Source organism: Myotis lucifugus, unplaced genomic scaffold (assembly GCF_000147115.1).
Source record: "Myotis lucifugus unplaced genomic scaffold, Myoluc2.0 scaffold_3, whole genome shotgun sequence".
NCBI lineage: Eukaryota > Metazoa > Chordata > Mammalia > Chiroptera > Vespertilionidae > Myotis > Myotis lucifugus.
The window spans coordinates 28,458,499-28,472,171 of record NW_005871051.1 but is presented as its reverse complement, the minus strand read 5'-3'; the positions used below and the strand labels follow the sequence as shown (position 1 = coordinate 28,472,171).

The following is a 13,673-nucleotide window of genomic DNA, read 5'->3' as shown; positions in this document are numbered from 1 at the left end:
TAGCCTTTATAAGTTTGAGGAAGTTAGCTTTCATTCAGACTTGATTGATAGTTTCATCTTGGGGTTGGATTTTTATCAAATGCTGTTTGTTTTTCATCTATTGATATGATCACATAGTTTTACTCTTTTATTCTGTTAACTAGAGGCCTGGTGCACAAAATTTGTGCACGGAATGGGGGGGGGGTCCCTCAGCCCATCCTGCATCCTCTCCAATCTGGGAACCCTCGGGGGATGCCTGATTGTCCCTAATTGCCCCCCCCCCCCCGCCAGCCTGATCACCCCTAACCACCTCTGCCTGCCGGCCTGATCGCCCCTAACTGCCCCCACTTCCAGCCTGGTCGCCCCCAACTGCCAGTAAGCTGGGTCTACATATCTGGCACTTAGTTACTTCCTTTACATAACACAATATACAGTATAATACTCTATATAGATACTGAGAAAGCTGAATGAATGTACAGACTCCCTAGTCATCCATCAAGTGCAGTAGGCTAAAGCCCATCTTCATTTCTGGGTTTTATTCATAAAGTAAATTGAGGTTTCTGGTGTTGGGGAATTCACCTTCCTTGAAGAACAAAGTGATAAGTTCTTATGGAAAGTAGGCTCCACTTGCAGTCCCATCAGAGTTTAGAACAAGGGGCTTTTGTGGTTTAACACATGCTTTTAAAGCTATAAATTTCCTTCTAATCACTAATTTAGCTGTAGCTAAATTTGATGTTTTCATTATAATTTAGTTCAAAATATTTTGTAATTTCCTTTTGATTCTTTCCTTGACTCATGAGTATTTTGGAAGTGTGTTGCTTAATTCCCAAATATTTGGGGGATGTCTGAGTTATCTTTGTTATATCTAGAAATTTATTTCTAATTAATTCCCTTGTGCTTTGAGGACATGCTATGATTTTAGTTCTTTTAAATTTATTGAGACTTTGCTTGAACTCTCCTCTGCCATGCACTGATACAAACCAAAAAGTGGTTAATGTAAAACTCATCTAGTTTGTGTCTGTTATTTGAAGGATTATGTTTCCTCCACTTTGTGCCTGCTTTTGGTTACTCTGCAAACAGATGTTTTCATTATTTTATCTAGAGTTTATTATTTTTATTAGGAGGGTTAGTTCAGTAAAAGTTCTCTGCCGCTACTGGGAGCTGACTTCAGTGAAGTTTGAATCTTAAAAGAGTTAATCTCGCCGAAGCCGGTTTGGCTCAGTGGATAGAGCGTCGGCCTGCGGAGAGGTTTCAAATGTTTGATATTTTATTGTACCTAAAACAAGTTAGCTACAAACCTATTTTATCAACTGTTACACAGGCAGCTGATGGATGTTTCTCTCTCATCGATGTTTCTAGCTCTCTATCTCTCTCCCTTCCTCTCTGTAAAAAATCAATAAAATATAAAAAAAAAAAAAAGAGTTAATCTCAACTATCAAGCAAAGAAAAAATTAACTTTTCAAAAAGTTCATTACTCAGAGGTTTCAAATGTTTGATATTTTATTGTACCTAAAACAAGTTAGCTACAAACCTATTTTATCAACTGTTACACACAGTGTTAACAATATTTTGTGTCATATACCATATACCCTTCTATTTGTAATAAAATAATACTTCAGATTTGAGAGTTGGCATTATCATAGATTATTGCTTTCCAAGAGAAGCTTTTCACCTTTCCATAATGATTGATGAGCTCAGTGAATGTTACATATACTTGCCAAGCGATTTCCTATATGAGGTAACTTTGTACTGAGAGAAAAGGAGATGCAAGGCTGCACAGAGATTAGGGAATGAGAGTAGAGGAGTAGGGGAGGAAGCAGTGGGATAGGCAGTGGAGAGAGAACAGTGTTCTTCCTAATCCTTTAGCTAGAACAGTGGTTCTCAACCTGTGGGTCGCGACCCTTTTGGGGATCGAACGACCCTTTCACAGGGGTCGCCTAAGACCATTGGAAAACACATAAATGATTATATATTGTTTTTGTGATTAATCACTATACTTTAATTATGTTCAATTTGTAACAATGAAAATACATCCTGCATATCAGATATTTACATTATGATTCATAACAGTAGCAAAATTACAGTTATGAAGTAGCAACAAAAATAATTTTATGGCTGGGGGTCACCACAACATGAGGAACTGTATTAAAGGGTCACGGCATTAGGAAGGTTGAGAACCACTGAGCTAGAAAAACCTGAGAAATGGTCTTTGGGATTATGACAAGCCTTTTTATGCTTTGATTTCCTGAGCTAGCCTAGCCTGTCAGCTTCCTGGACAGAAAACATTCAATTTAGTTAATGTGAAGCAATAATTTAGGCTTACAATTTCTAATTTATCCCAGCAGAGTTAGTCTGAGTCACTAGTCTTGAAATTATCTTCTCTGAGGCTTCATCATGTGATTGCCTTTGTTTTGTGCTTTGTTTCCGTTGCTTTAAATACTTCAGAACTGCTTGTTCTTCCTAATCTGTTTCCATAAAGTACTTTTTAAAACAGCATTATTGAGGTATAATGAAAATATTTTTTAGATTGTGGCATGACAACTTTCTTGATACAACTATTAGATTAACAGAGAGAACTTTGATTTTTATTAAATGTTTTTATTATGGCTGAAATGGCTGTTTTTTCCCTCGTAGCTGGTCAGGCCAAAAATAAAAGGGAAGTTAAAATATCTGATATCAGAAAGGAAGATGAAGGTTTTTTAAAAAATCACTTCCAATCTTAAAAATTTTTTTTGTTAACCTAGTATTTTTGTTGGTTTGTTTCTGTCTAGTTTTTACAGCTTCATTCTCAGATCTTTCTACTCAGTTCAGATGAAAGTACAGTCAGTCTATTGAAGAACTCTTCTCTGCAGGCTGAGTCTGATTTCCAAAGGAAGGATCAACAAATTTTCAAGACACTTACTTCAGAATCCCCAGGATTAAATGATAGAACCTCCTGTTCCCACTGGTTTGATATAAATGATTCCAAGGTCCAACCCATTGAGGAAAAGGATATTAAACAGCAATTTCAGGGCAAAGAGAGCGCCTATATGTTGTTTTACCGGAAATCCCAGTTGCAGAGACCACCTGAAGGTATGGAAAGAAAAATGTTCCTGTTTGTTTAAGTTGATGAGTTTAAAAAGATAAATATTAAATGCTATTTGTATTGTTACCCTTTTAAAAGGAGGTTTACTCTTGAAACACTTAAAAATATTTTTAAGCTAATAGTAAGAAATATATGTTGCTGAAAGAAATCCAACAATCTGTCACATTTTAAGAACCTATATTTCTAATTTTTTTTTCTCTAATATGAGGCCATAGTCAGATTTTCAGAATTGGGTTTTCTTGGATCACATACTGTGAGCAGATCTGAGTGTTGTTGCCCTGTCCTCAGGTGTGACTCTGTCATCTGGCCATGTGTTGCCTTTTAGTTGTAAGTGGCTTTGGTCGCATTTTCGTATATTCCCTTTTATTTTTCTTTCTTGTGTCTTTCCTTCAAGGTAATATTTTCTGAGCAATTAAAGTATCTTTGATGTACTCGTTGTTGAACCTTCTGAGAGAGCTTGTACCAAGAGGTTAAACATTGAGACACACAATGATAATTTTTTTAATTTAAGCCACTAACATAAATCAGTGTGTAAGACTTGATCACTTCCTAAGATCTACTCAAAAGTAAAACATCCTAACTAGGAAGCTCTTTAGATTAAAGATGTGATTAGAGATGAGGATACTGTTGTTAGGAAATGAGAAAGGTGATCGTTTTGTATAAAGAATAAGAACAAAGAATTAATAATTTGCATGTCAGTGAAAAGAAATTAACTTTCTGGATCTGAAACAGTTACATAACTATTCTATTGACCAGAAAGGGCTTTGTACTTTTCTAAGGGGAAAAAAGATATGATAATGATTCTCATAAATATTTCGTGGAGCAGAAGTCACAGTTATAAAAACATATTAACAGAAAAAGACTATCTTCAGATGGAGTGTTGTCTTTTTCACTAAAATGAAGTTTAGTATGTACATAATTGAAATATGTACTAAATGACAGTTTTCTAATTAGCTTGGGAATTGAATAAAGGTCCAGCCAAAATTTTGATGGACTTTTCTGGGGAATGAAGGAATGGAACTTGACAAAGTGATTCTAAAATTTACGTAGAGATAAATCAATGAAAATTGAAGAATGGACTATTGAAGGAAAATTTGCTCTCAGTAAAAACATAAAGCTGTGATTATAGTAATCACTTGAATGAAATTATAGTTCTTTTAATGTTTATGCAAAAAAGTAACTTAAGATGTATAAATAGAAATATTTTTCTAATCTTAAGGTAAAGACCCTTTTAAGCTTAAAAGCAAAGAAACGAAAAATTTTAAAGAAAAGTGATATAAATCTTAAACAATATTAAGCTATGGAAAATAGAGGAAATATATTTGTCATATATTTTGCTATCTGTAGAGTGCTTTTATATATATTCATTGTCCTTAGTAGTAAATTGGGAAAAGTATATTTATAAATAAGCAATATGCAAAATAAAGAAGTAGGAACAACCAATAAACTGCAAATAAAAAAATTACAAAAACAAGAAAGCCCACTGCATGGGAGAACATATTTGCCAATGTTATCTCCGATAAGGGTTTACTCTCCAAAATTTATAGGGAACTCATACAACTTAACAAAAGGAAGATAAACAATCCAATCAAAAAATGGGCAAAGGACTTACCAGGGGTGGGCAAACTTTTTGACTCGAGGGCCACAATGGGTTCTTAAACTGGACCGGAGGGCCGGAACAAAAGCATGGATGGAGTGTTTGTGTGAACTAATATAAATTCAAAGTAAACATCATTACATAAAAGGGTACGGTTTGTTTTTTTTAGTTTTATTCATTTCAAACGGGCCAGATCCGGCCCGCGGGCCGTAGTTTGCCCACGGCTGACTTAGACACTTTTTGAAAGAGAACATACAGAAGGCCAAGAGACATATAAAAACATGCTCAAAGTCACTAATCATCTGAGAGATGCAAATAAAAATGACAATGAGGTACCATCTCACACCTGTCAGAATGGCTACCATCAACAAATCAACAAAGGACAAGTGCTGGCGAGGATGCGGCGAAGAAGGAACCCTCATGCACTGCTGGTGGGAATGCAGACTGGTGCAGCCACTGTGGAGAACAGTATGGAGTTTCCTCAAAATATTAAAAATAGAATTCCCAGTTGACCCAGTAATCCTACTTCTGGGAATATATCCAAGAAATCAGAAACACCAATCGGAAAGGATATATGCACCTCTGTGTTCATAGCAGTACATATTACAATAGCTAAGATTTGGAAACAGCCTAAGTGCCCATCAGCAGATGAGTGGATTCAAAAACAGTGGTACATCTATACAGTGGAATACTATGCTACTATAAAAAGAAGGAACTTTTGCCGAACCGGTTTGGCTCAGTGGATAGAGCGTCGGCCTGCTGACTCAATGGTCCCGGGTTCGATTCCGGTCAAGGGCATGTACCTTGGTTGCGGGCACATTCCCAGTGAGGGGTGTGCAGAAGGCAGCTGATCGATCTCTCTCATCGATGTTTCTGGCTCTCTATCCCTCTCCCTTCTTTGTAGAAAATCAATAAAATATTAAAAAAAAAAAAAAAGAAGGAACTTTTACCATTTGCAACAGCATGGATGGACCTGGAGAGCATTATGCTAAGCGAAATAAGCCAGTCAGAAAGATAAGTATCACGTGATCTCATTAGTGGAATATAATGAACTGATGAACAAAAATAGATTCAGAGAGAGAAATACCAAATGGACTGTCAAACCTCAGAGGGAAGGCAGGGGAGGGCAGGTGGGATATAAGAGATCAACCAAAGGACTTCTATGCATGCATGTTAGCATAACCCATGGACATGGACACTGGGGCGGTAGGGGCTTGTCCTGGGGGATGGGAGTGGCCGGGGAGGGGTCAATGGGGGGAAAAAGGAGACATATGTAATACTTGAAACAATAAAAAAAGAAATTAATAAAAAAAAAATTTTTAAAAAATTCAACCTAACTCATAATAAAAAATGTGAATCCAAACAGCATTGAGTCCTGGCTGATTTTTGCTCAGTGGTTAGAGCATCAGCCTGGGAACCAAAGGTAGGGGTGTGTAGGGGAGGCAACCAATCAATGTGTCTCTCATAGATGTTTCTCTCTCTCCCCCATTCCCTCCCCATTGATTTCTCTCTAGAAATCAATGGAAAAAATATCCTCAGGTGAGGTTTAAAAAACAACAACACAGCATTGAGATGACACTCTTTTCCTACCAAGTCAAATATTTCTTAAGATTCTGATGCTCAACAGTTGGCATTTCCTCTATAGCTAGTAGGCATATAAAGTAATATAGCCAATTTGGTTGTATGTGTTTAAAACCCTTAAATTAATGCTACTTCTACAAATTTGTCTTGAAATAATCAGAGCTGTGTATAACTGTTTATGTTCAAAGATGTTTGTTAACCCCATTGTTTTGTAGTAATGACTAATGGAAATCACCTTAATGTCTAACAGAAAGATTGGTTAGATTAATTATGCTATTTAAAGAATGGACAACTCTGCAGTCATTTAAAGCTTTGGAAAAATACTCAACAGTATATGCAATGAAAAAGCAAGTTACAAATTTGTTGAAAATAATTCCATTTTGTAACAAATTTAATTGCTCTAAATGTGTGTGTGTGTGTGTGTGTGTGTGTGTACAAGACACATTGTGTAGTATAGAAAAAAAGACCAAAAGTATATATTTTAGCGGTATCTTTTGGGAATGAGATTATAGGTAATATCAATTTTAAAATGATTTTCAGAATTTTTACAGTGACAGATTATTACAATTGTTATCAAAAAGAAAATGGTGTTCATTTTAAAAGGTATATTTAAGGAGAGTTGAGAAAGTGGAATTCTTCTAACTTGACCTAAGGAACTGTGTACCTGTCATTTGTTCTAATGTTTTCATTTTTCAGATGGAAAACTGAGAGCCAGAGAAAATGATTGTTCACACAGATAAAGCTTTCTAGTTTTCCTTGCTAATTTTCAGCAACCAGTTTTCATTTAGTCAGCATAAGTTAATGAAAAATTTTGTCCACAGCTCGAGCTAATCCAAGATACAGGGTTCCATGTCATTTGCTGAATGAAATGGATGCAGCCAACATTGAACTGCAAACAAAAAGGTAACTAACTTACTTTTAGAGATTGAATGGTTTTTCTGGAGAATTAATCTAAATTAGGTCTTAAGTATTTAATAATGAAAATTAAGAAAGAAAAAAGTCATCTAGTTAATGCCAATATTTGTTTTCAGCTGAATTTTTATAGTGAGATTATCTTTGACTTTGAAATTATCCTTATCGTGTGAGAGTGAACGAAATAATGACTTGTAAATGGCCATTGCTAAGTAAGAATTGAAGCCTAAGAAGACTAGAGAAATCTGTGAGCACATAGTTAGCTAAATTAATTGTATCCTAGCCTGTCAGGTTATTCCCTTGGTACAAAGAGAACCTGCTGTGAAAATCACCCCTCATATTTAAGTAGTTGTGGAGAACTGGCAGAAGAACAGAGGTGGGCAAAGGAAGGAAATGTAGATTCTACAAACTACGGGGCTTACTGTCAGTCTTGGTCAAAAACTTGTAATGGATTATTAAGGGGATGTTTTGTGAGAACTTAATGGTCTCAGCATTATTTTCTTTGGATGTCTAATCTTGGCCCCTGAAGAATTGGTTCTTTATTTGCTCTCTGACATGGTCTGTGGGGTATTGGGTTAGAGAAATGGAAGTCCCATGGTCTTTTCGTGGACCGAGGTGGCTGCTTATGTAGCAGGGGTGTGTTCAACATTTTTATCATTGCCTTGAACCTGGGGAGAAAATAGCAGGTAGATTGAATGGCAAGCCAAGATGAAAGGAAATCTCAAAAATCAAGACACTAAAAATTTAAAAACTTAAAAGAGTAAGATATCTTAAGGATAAAAAATAACCTGCATGAGTGGTGTGGCTTAGCAGATGGTATTAAACAAACAAACAAACAAAAAAACACCAAGAGGTTTTAGTCATGTGGTCATCAAAAAAGCTGATGCTGTCTTTGACCACATTAATGGACTGTGTCAGAAGTACCTGGACGGTGGCAAAAGTCTCCTCCACTTTCCGTTGGCCCAACTGCCTGGAGTAGAGTGTTGGGCACCGTGCTTCAAGGCTGCTGCTGAGGACATTGGGCCTGGAGGGAGTAGACTCGGGAGGATTATTAGATCAACCTCAGATATTTCAAGGGAAACTCTATGGAGCTAGTGGAAGTCAGGATGAATTAAAAGTTTGCAAATCTGACACTTCACAGTTATTAGGAGCAGGTTTCTAGCATTTTGTTTATAATCTCAGGATTGGAAGAGTTTGAGTGTCAGTATTCAGAGTAACATTGCACAATGTACGTTAAAATACATTTTCCTTGGAATGCATGGTGGCAGAGCTGAAATTTTGCTATTTATTGAGAAGCTGAAATGAGTCATTTTGGAGCATGGAAGAAAATGATGTTAATTATAATTACTTAGGTGGAATGGAGAACTTATTTATATTGTAAATCAAATATTTTTGGTTTGAAATGAAACTGTTTGTTGTAAAAACATAGCATTTATGTACTTTTTATGCCTCTTTAAAGGACAGAATATGATTCTACAAACAATATCTTTGAATTGCATCTCCACCTGGGCCCTCATTATCATTTCTTCAATGGAGCCCTGCACCCAGTAGTCTCTCAAACAGAAAGCGTGTGGGATTTAACCTTTGATAAAAGAAAAACTTTGGGAGATCTTCGACAATCAATATTTCAGGTAATTTAGCTGCACTTCTTCTTAATTTAGACATTAAGGTCCATCTCAAGCTGGATTTCTTTTCAAAAATCCTATTTAAGATATGACTATTTATTTTTCAAAGCTGCTTAGTTCCATAGAGGGATGGCTCAGGTGTTCTCCCCTCACTGGTCAGTCTTTTAGAGAGAGGCTTCTCTGCCAATCAAGGCATAGTCCTGCAGGAGCTTTGCAGGGGCAGAATCAAACTGGCATATTTTATTTTGGGGAGAGAGTACCAAGTTGTCTCTTTTTTGAATAAATGTAAAAAGTGTTTTTAAAGGTAATGAAGAGATAATGATAAGCATGTTGTCTAAAACTAAGAACTACTGAACAAATAAAAGCAGCTCACTTCTACCTTTCAGTACAGAATAGCATCCTATATAATAAAAGGCTAAAATGCAAATTGTCCCCTTGGGAGTTTGACCGCCCGCTATGATGTGTGCTGATCACCAGGGGGCAGTGCGGAATGAAGGAAGGCCCTGACCAGCCCTGATTGCTGGCCCAGCTTAGGGACCCGATCCATGCACGAATTTTGTGCACTGGGCCTCTAGTTTATTAATAAGATTGCTAAGTGAAGGAAAATACCTATTGGTTTATATTAAACAAACATTGTCGTAATCATTTTTTCCAAATAATTTATCCAGTTGTATTTTAATGACAATAACAGGACTGCTCTTTATTTTACCCCCAGGGCTTTCATATTAATTATGTCATTTGGTTCTTTAACCTCCTGGGACAAGCTAACCCCAAGATGAAGAGATTGTGATTTATTTGTGATTGTCTGAGGTCAGACATCTAGTTAGTGGTGGAACTAGGATTCCTGTCCTGGTCTTCCTACTCTTTCTTCTCCCCACTCTACTTCCTGATCTAGGAAAAGGGAAACAGAAAATGTAAGCTTTTTTTTTCTTTTCCGGAAATAATTGAATTTTCTGAACTATCAATTACTGAAATTATTAGCCTTTTTTTGACTTTCCTATTGTACAAAGAAAAGCAGGCCAGTTTTTTTTTTAACTTTAGTTGATTTGAATTATATTTAAATGTTGGATCAGCATCAGGATTTCTAAAATTGTCTAATATTTCTGAACTTTTGCATTAAAAGTTCATTTCGGAGCCAGTCCTGGCAATGTTGATGAAGTGGAGTTGTGGTTCTGACCCTAAGATGACATTAGGTGATAACTGAAAAGGACCTTTAAGTGCAGGTCTGTTATCTTAGAAGCCAGCCACCGGCAAGGGGCTGTGAGATTGACAGTTAACTAATCGTTTATAAATATGAAATTTCTTCTTAAGAGAACTGTCTTGTGGTATTGTGGAGAGAGACTAAATAGAACTAATCTTTATGGGTGATGTTATTTTGTAGAGGTTACCAGAGTCTTGGATCTACAAACTTATAAAACAAACCCCCGATAATCTATTACAAGGTTTAAATTTATAGTGGGAAGCATTCCTTTCAGGTGTTAGAGTCAGTGCCGCTTTTTCTGAACAGCACTGATTAAATCATTTTGCTCTTTTGGACAGATTCCTGGGCTGGCACGTTGGTCAGTTTGCCTCTGATAAAAGTGGTCTTCCCATAGGTTACATAGAATTGTTTAGATGGTTGTTGTGCCCTTTGTGTATGCCAAGATTTTTCCATCACTAATGGGGGAGATTAACCATCTTTGATGTAACAATGAGTGATATCTTCTTTCCTTACTTTCCCTTTTGGGTAGGATGGGGGTATTCATTTGTTTGCTCTCTGTATCTTCCACATATGTATATTGGCACATTACCTGTCTTATTTAATCTGGAAATGTGATATATGTTACTTTTCTTGTTCTCTTTTTCTTTTACAAATATTCTGTAGCTGTTAGAATTTTGGGAAGGAGACATGGTCCTTAGTGTTGCAAAGTTTGTACCAGCAGGACTTCACATCTATCAGACACTTGATGGTAAGATAAATATTAAGACACAGCAGTTCATTTTATATATTTATATTTTTGTGGGGCTCATCTGTGATTTTCTACTCCTGGCCAGTCTTCCGCCCCTACCTATTACTTTCTTTTTTTTTTTTTAATTTACTTATAATTTTTTTTTATTGTTGATAGTATTACAGTATCTCCCATTTCCTCCCCTTTCCACCCCTCCTCTCAGCCCCTCCCCTTCCCCCCCTCCCCCATCTTCACTACCCTATTGTCCATGTCAATAGGCTATGCATTTAAGTATGTAAGTTCTTTGGTTTATCTCTTCTCATCCCCCCACCCCCTCATCGAGGTTAACTATGTAATTTATCCAGTTTATAATGTGTCCAATTTATGTAACATGTAAAATTTTGCTAACATGGAAACATTTTATATTTTCTGAAATTTAAGGCTGCCTCTGTACCAAATTAATTTGTTAATTAATCGAACCTGTAACCTTTGGTGTACAGGACAGTGCTCCAATCAACTGAACCACCCGGCCAGGGCTATGTAGCATGATTTTTTAACCCAACTCTTAGCTTCACATTTTGTAGCAAAACAAACAAATGTACTTTGAGAGCTTAAAAGTATTTACTTCCTTTAAATAACAACAAAACAGTAATAATAGCAGTCACAGTGGTAACAGTTATTTTGGGCTTCACTTTGCCAAATACTAAGGTAAGTGTTTTATATAAATTATCTCATTTGATTGTTACAAAATTCCTTTATCCCCATTTTATACATGAGAAAATTGAAGTGTAGAGACTTGAAGTACACAAGGACATAACAGCTAATTAGTAGTGGAGCTGGGACCATTTGATGCCTAATTCTTACTCCTGTTCACAGGGTCAAGTACAGTTGACTTTATATTAAACTCTTTTCCTGCTGTCATGCTCACAAAACTTATGCAGCAACATAGGGAAATGCTTACATAAGGAAAAAAACTAAAGGGTGTGATGGGAGGAATAAAGATAAAAGTGATATAATAAACATAGTTACTACCTTCTTAATTTTTCTTAACGGGAAAGATTTTTCAAAAAAATATTTAAGTGTCTCAGCTCTTTCTTTAGATGAATGGTCTCACTGACTACCTCCTCGTCCTAGGAGATGATCTGACACTGTGTGACATTGAAATTGCTGATGAGGAAGACATCTTTGTATGGAATGGAGTGGAGGTAAGAAAATATTAAAGAAATACTCATGATAGTTTTGGATTTTTTAAGTCATTGTCATGAAATTTTATTCAGCATATGTGAAGGCAATTACGGATTAGAAAGCTACTGAAATATTTAATAAATTTTAGGTACAGTTAGTAGTAGTTATGTGTTAAAGAGATATTTATTGAGCACCTCCTCTCTGCCAGGCTAGGTGTCAGGAGCTAAATACAAAGATTCAGGTTTTATGGTATAACTGCACTAAGTGCTGGGGAGGGGGGGTGTCTGTGCATATTCCCTGTGGGAACTCAGAAGGAGGCTTATAGCTCTATTGAATTAGGGAGTAGAGGTGACTTGTAAGAGCAGAGTGAACTTTCTAAGTCAGGAAAAGGGCGAGGAACATCTCAGCCACTCAGTGAACTCTCCCTCGCACTTATTCCCAAGGCTTCATTACCACCACCGAGGACTCATACATCTTTGTCCCCACTCCAGATTTCTCTCCTAAAAAATAAAAGACAGCTAAGAGAAAGTTTCAAATGAAATATCTAAAGTTATTTTTCTGATACTTAAAAGACATTTGTAAGAACTTCACTTGAAAAGAAAAAACATGAGAATTATTCTGCAAGAGGAGTCTTTTGTTACTTTACTGTGTTGACTTCATGTTGGCAAATGTAAACTATACTAATGGTTGTCTTGGCATTATTGTAGGTTGGCGGAATCCAGATTCCCACTGGTAGTGACTGTGAACCTCTGCTTTTGAATGTTCTTCATCTGGCAACAGGCAGTGAAGAGTGTCGGCAGTTGGTAGAATCTCCACAGGTCTTCCCAGCTAATGCAGAAGTGGGCACAGTATTCACCGCCTTAGCAATTCCAGGAGGTGTCATCTTCACCAGCAATACTGCATCTGTAGGTGGAGAGAGCTGGACTGCCATTCCCAAGGAGGACTTGAAGAAGACATTCAGAGAACAAGGCCTCAGAAACGGAAGCTCGATTCTGATTCAGGATTCCAGTAATGATAATAACAGGTAACTCGAAAAATTTTTTAAGTTATTTAAATTAGAGCACTATCTTTTAGAACTCTAAAGCTTTATTTTACTAAGAGTTAAATGTTTCTTTTTATTTCTAGACATTGTGTTTTGTGTTTTGTAAGTAGGAATGTTCTAGGTTAGGCAAGTTGGAGAAAAATGATATTGTAATATGATAACTACATAATATAGATGTAAACAAGATACAGTCAAGATTAGTTGGCTATAAAGCAGAATCCTATCTGAGGAATTCTGATTAGCGCTCCTTATAAAATTGAAGACATAGTCTCACAAAGTTTGTTCCTGAAATTTTTTATGAGAATTATATTAAGATCATAGCTAAATTTACCTGGCTATTTTGTCACAAAAATCCCGTATGGCAATTCAGTTTTTCATCCTTTTTATGACTCTTGAGCTCCTCCCAGCTGCCCACATAGGGCAGTTACATGGGGAACTATGCCCGCATTTCCATAAGTTGCATTTGGAACCCAGAAACACTGCCTCTCTTCATTTTTGTTATCCATGTCTTGACACTGTAGAGCAGCGGTTCTCAACCTGTGGGTTGCGACCCCTTTGGGGGTCGAACGACCCTTTCACAGGGGTCGCCTAAGACCATCCTGCATATCAGATATTTACATTACGATTCATAACAGTAGCAACATTACAGTTATGAAGTAGCAACGAAAATAATTTTATGGTTGGGTCACAACATGAGGAACTGTTTAAAGGGCCAGAAGGTTGAGAACCACTGCTGTAG

The 13,673-nt window shown here is 36.6% G+C and overlaps 1 protein-coding gene across 17 annotated transcripts in view; it reads left to right on the top strand.

Annotated features, from left to right (window-relative positions):
- The window catches only part of USP40 (ubiquitin specific peptidase 40), a 67,745-nt gene that overhangs the window by 17,670 nt on the left and 36,402 nt on the right, over positions 1 to 13,673 (top strand). For all 17 annotated transcript variants that reach the window (XR_002831682.1, XR_002831686.1, XM_023762539.1 and 14 more), the window contains 6 exons: positions 2,751 to 3,051; positions 7,064 to 7,145; positions 8,614 to 8,785; positions 10,644 to 10,728; positions 11,842 to 11,912; positions 12,600 to 12,916. Coding sequence is in view for 15 of the 17 variants with exons in the window: in XM_023762539.1 (XP_023618307.1) it covers positions 2,751 to 3,051; positions 7,064 to 7,145; positions 8,614 to 8,785; positions 10,644 to 10,728; positions 11,842 to 11,912; positions 12,600 to 12,916 (1,028 nt within the window). In the remaining 2 variants the exon portion in view is untranslated. The remainder of the gene's footprint in view (positions 1 to 2,750; positions 3,052 to 7,063; positions 7,146 to 8,613; positions 8,786 to 10,643; positions 10,729 to 11,841; positions 11,913 to 12,599; positions 12,917 to 13,673) is intronic.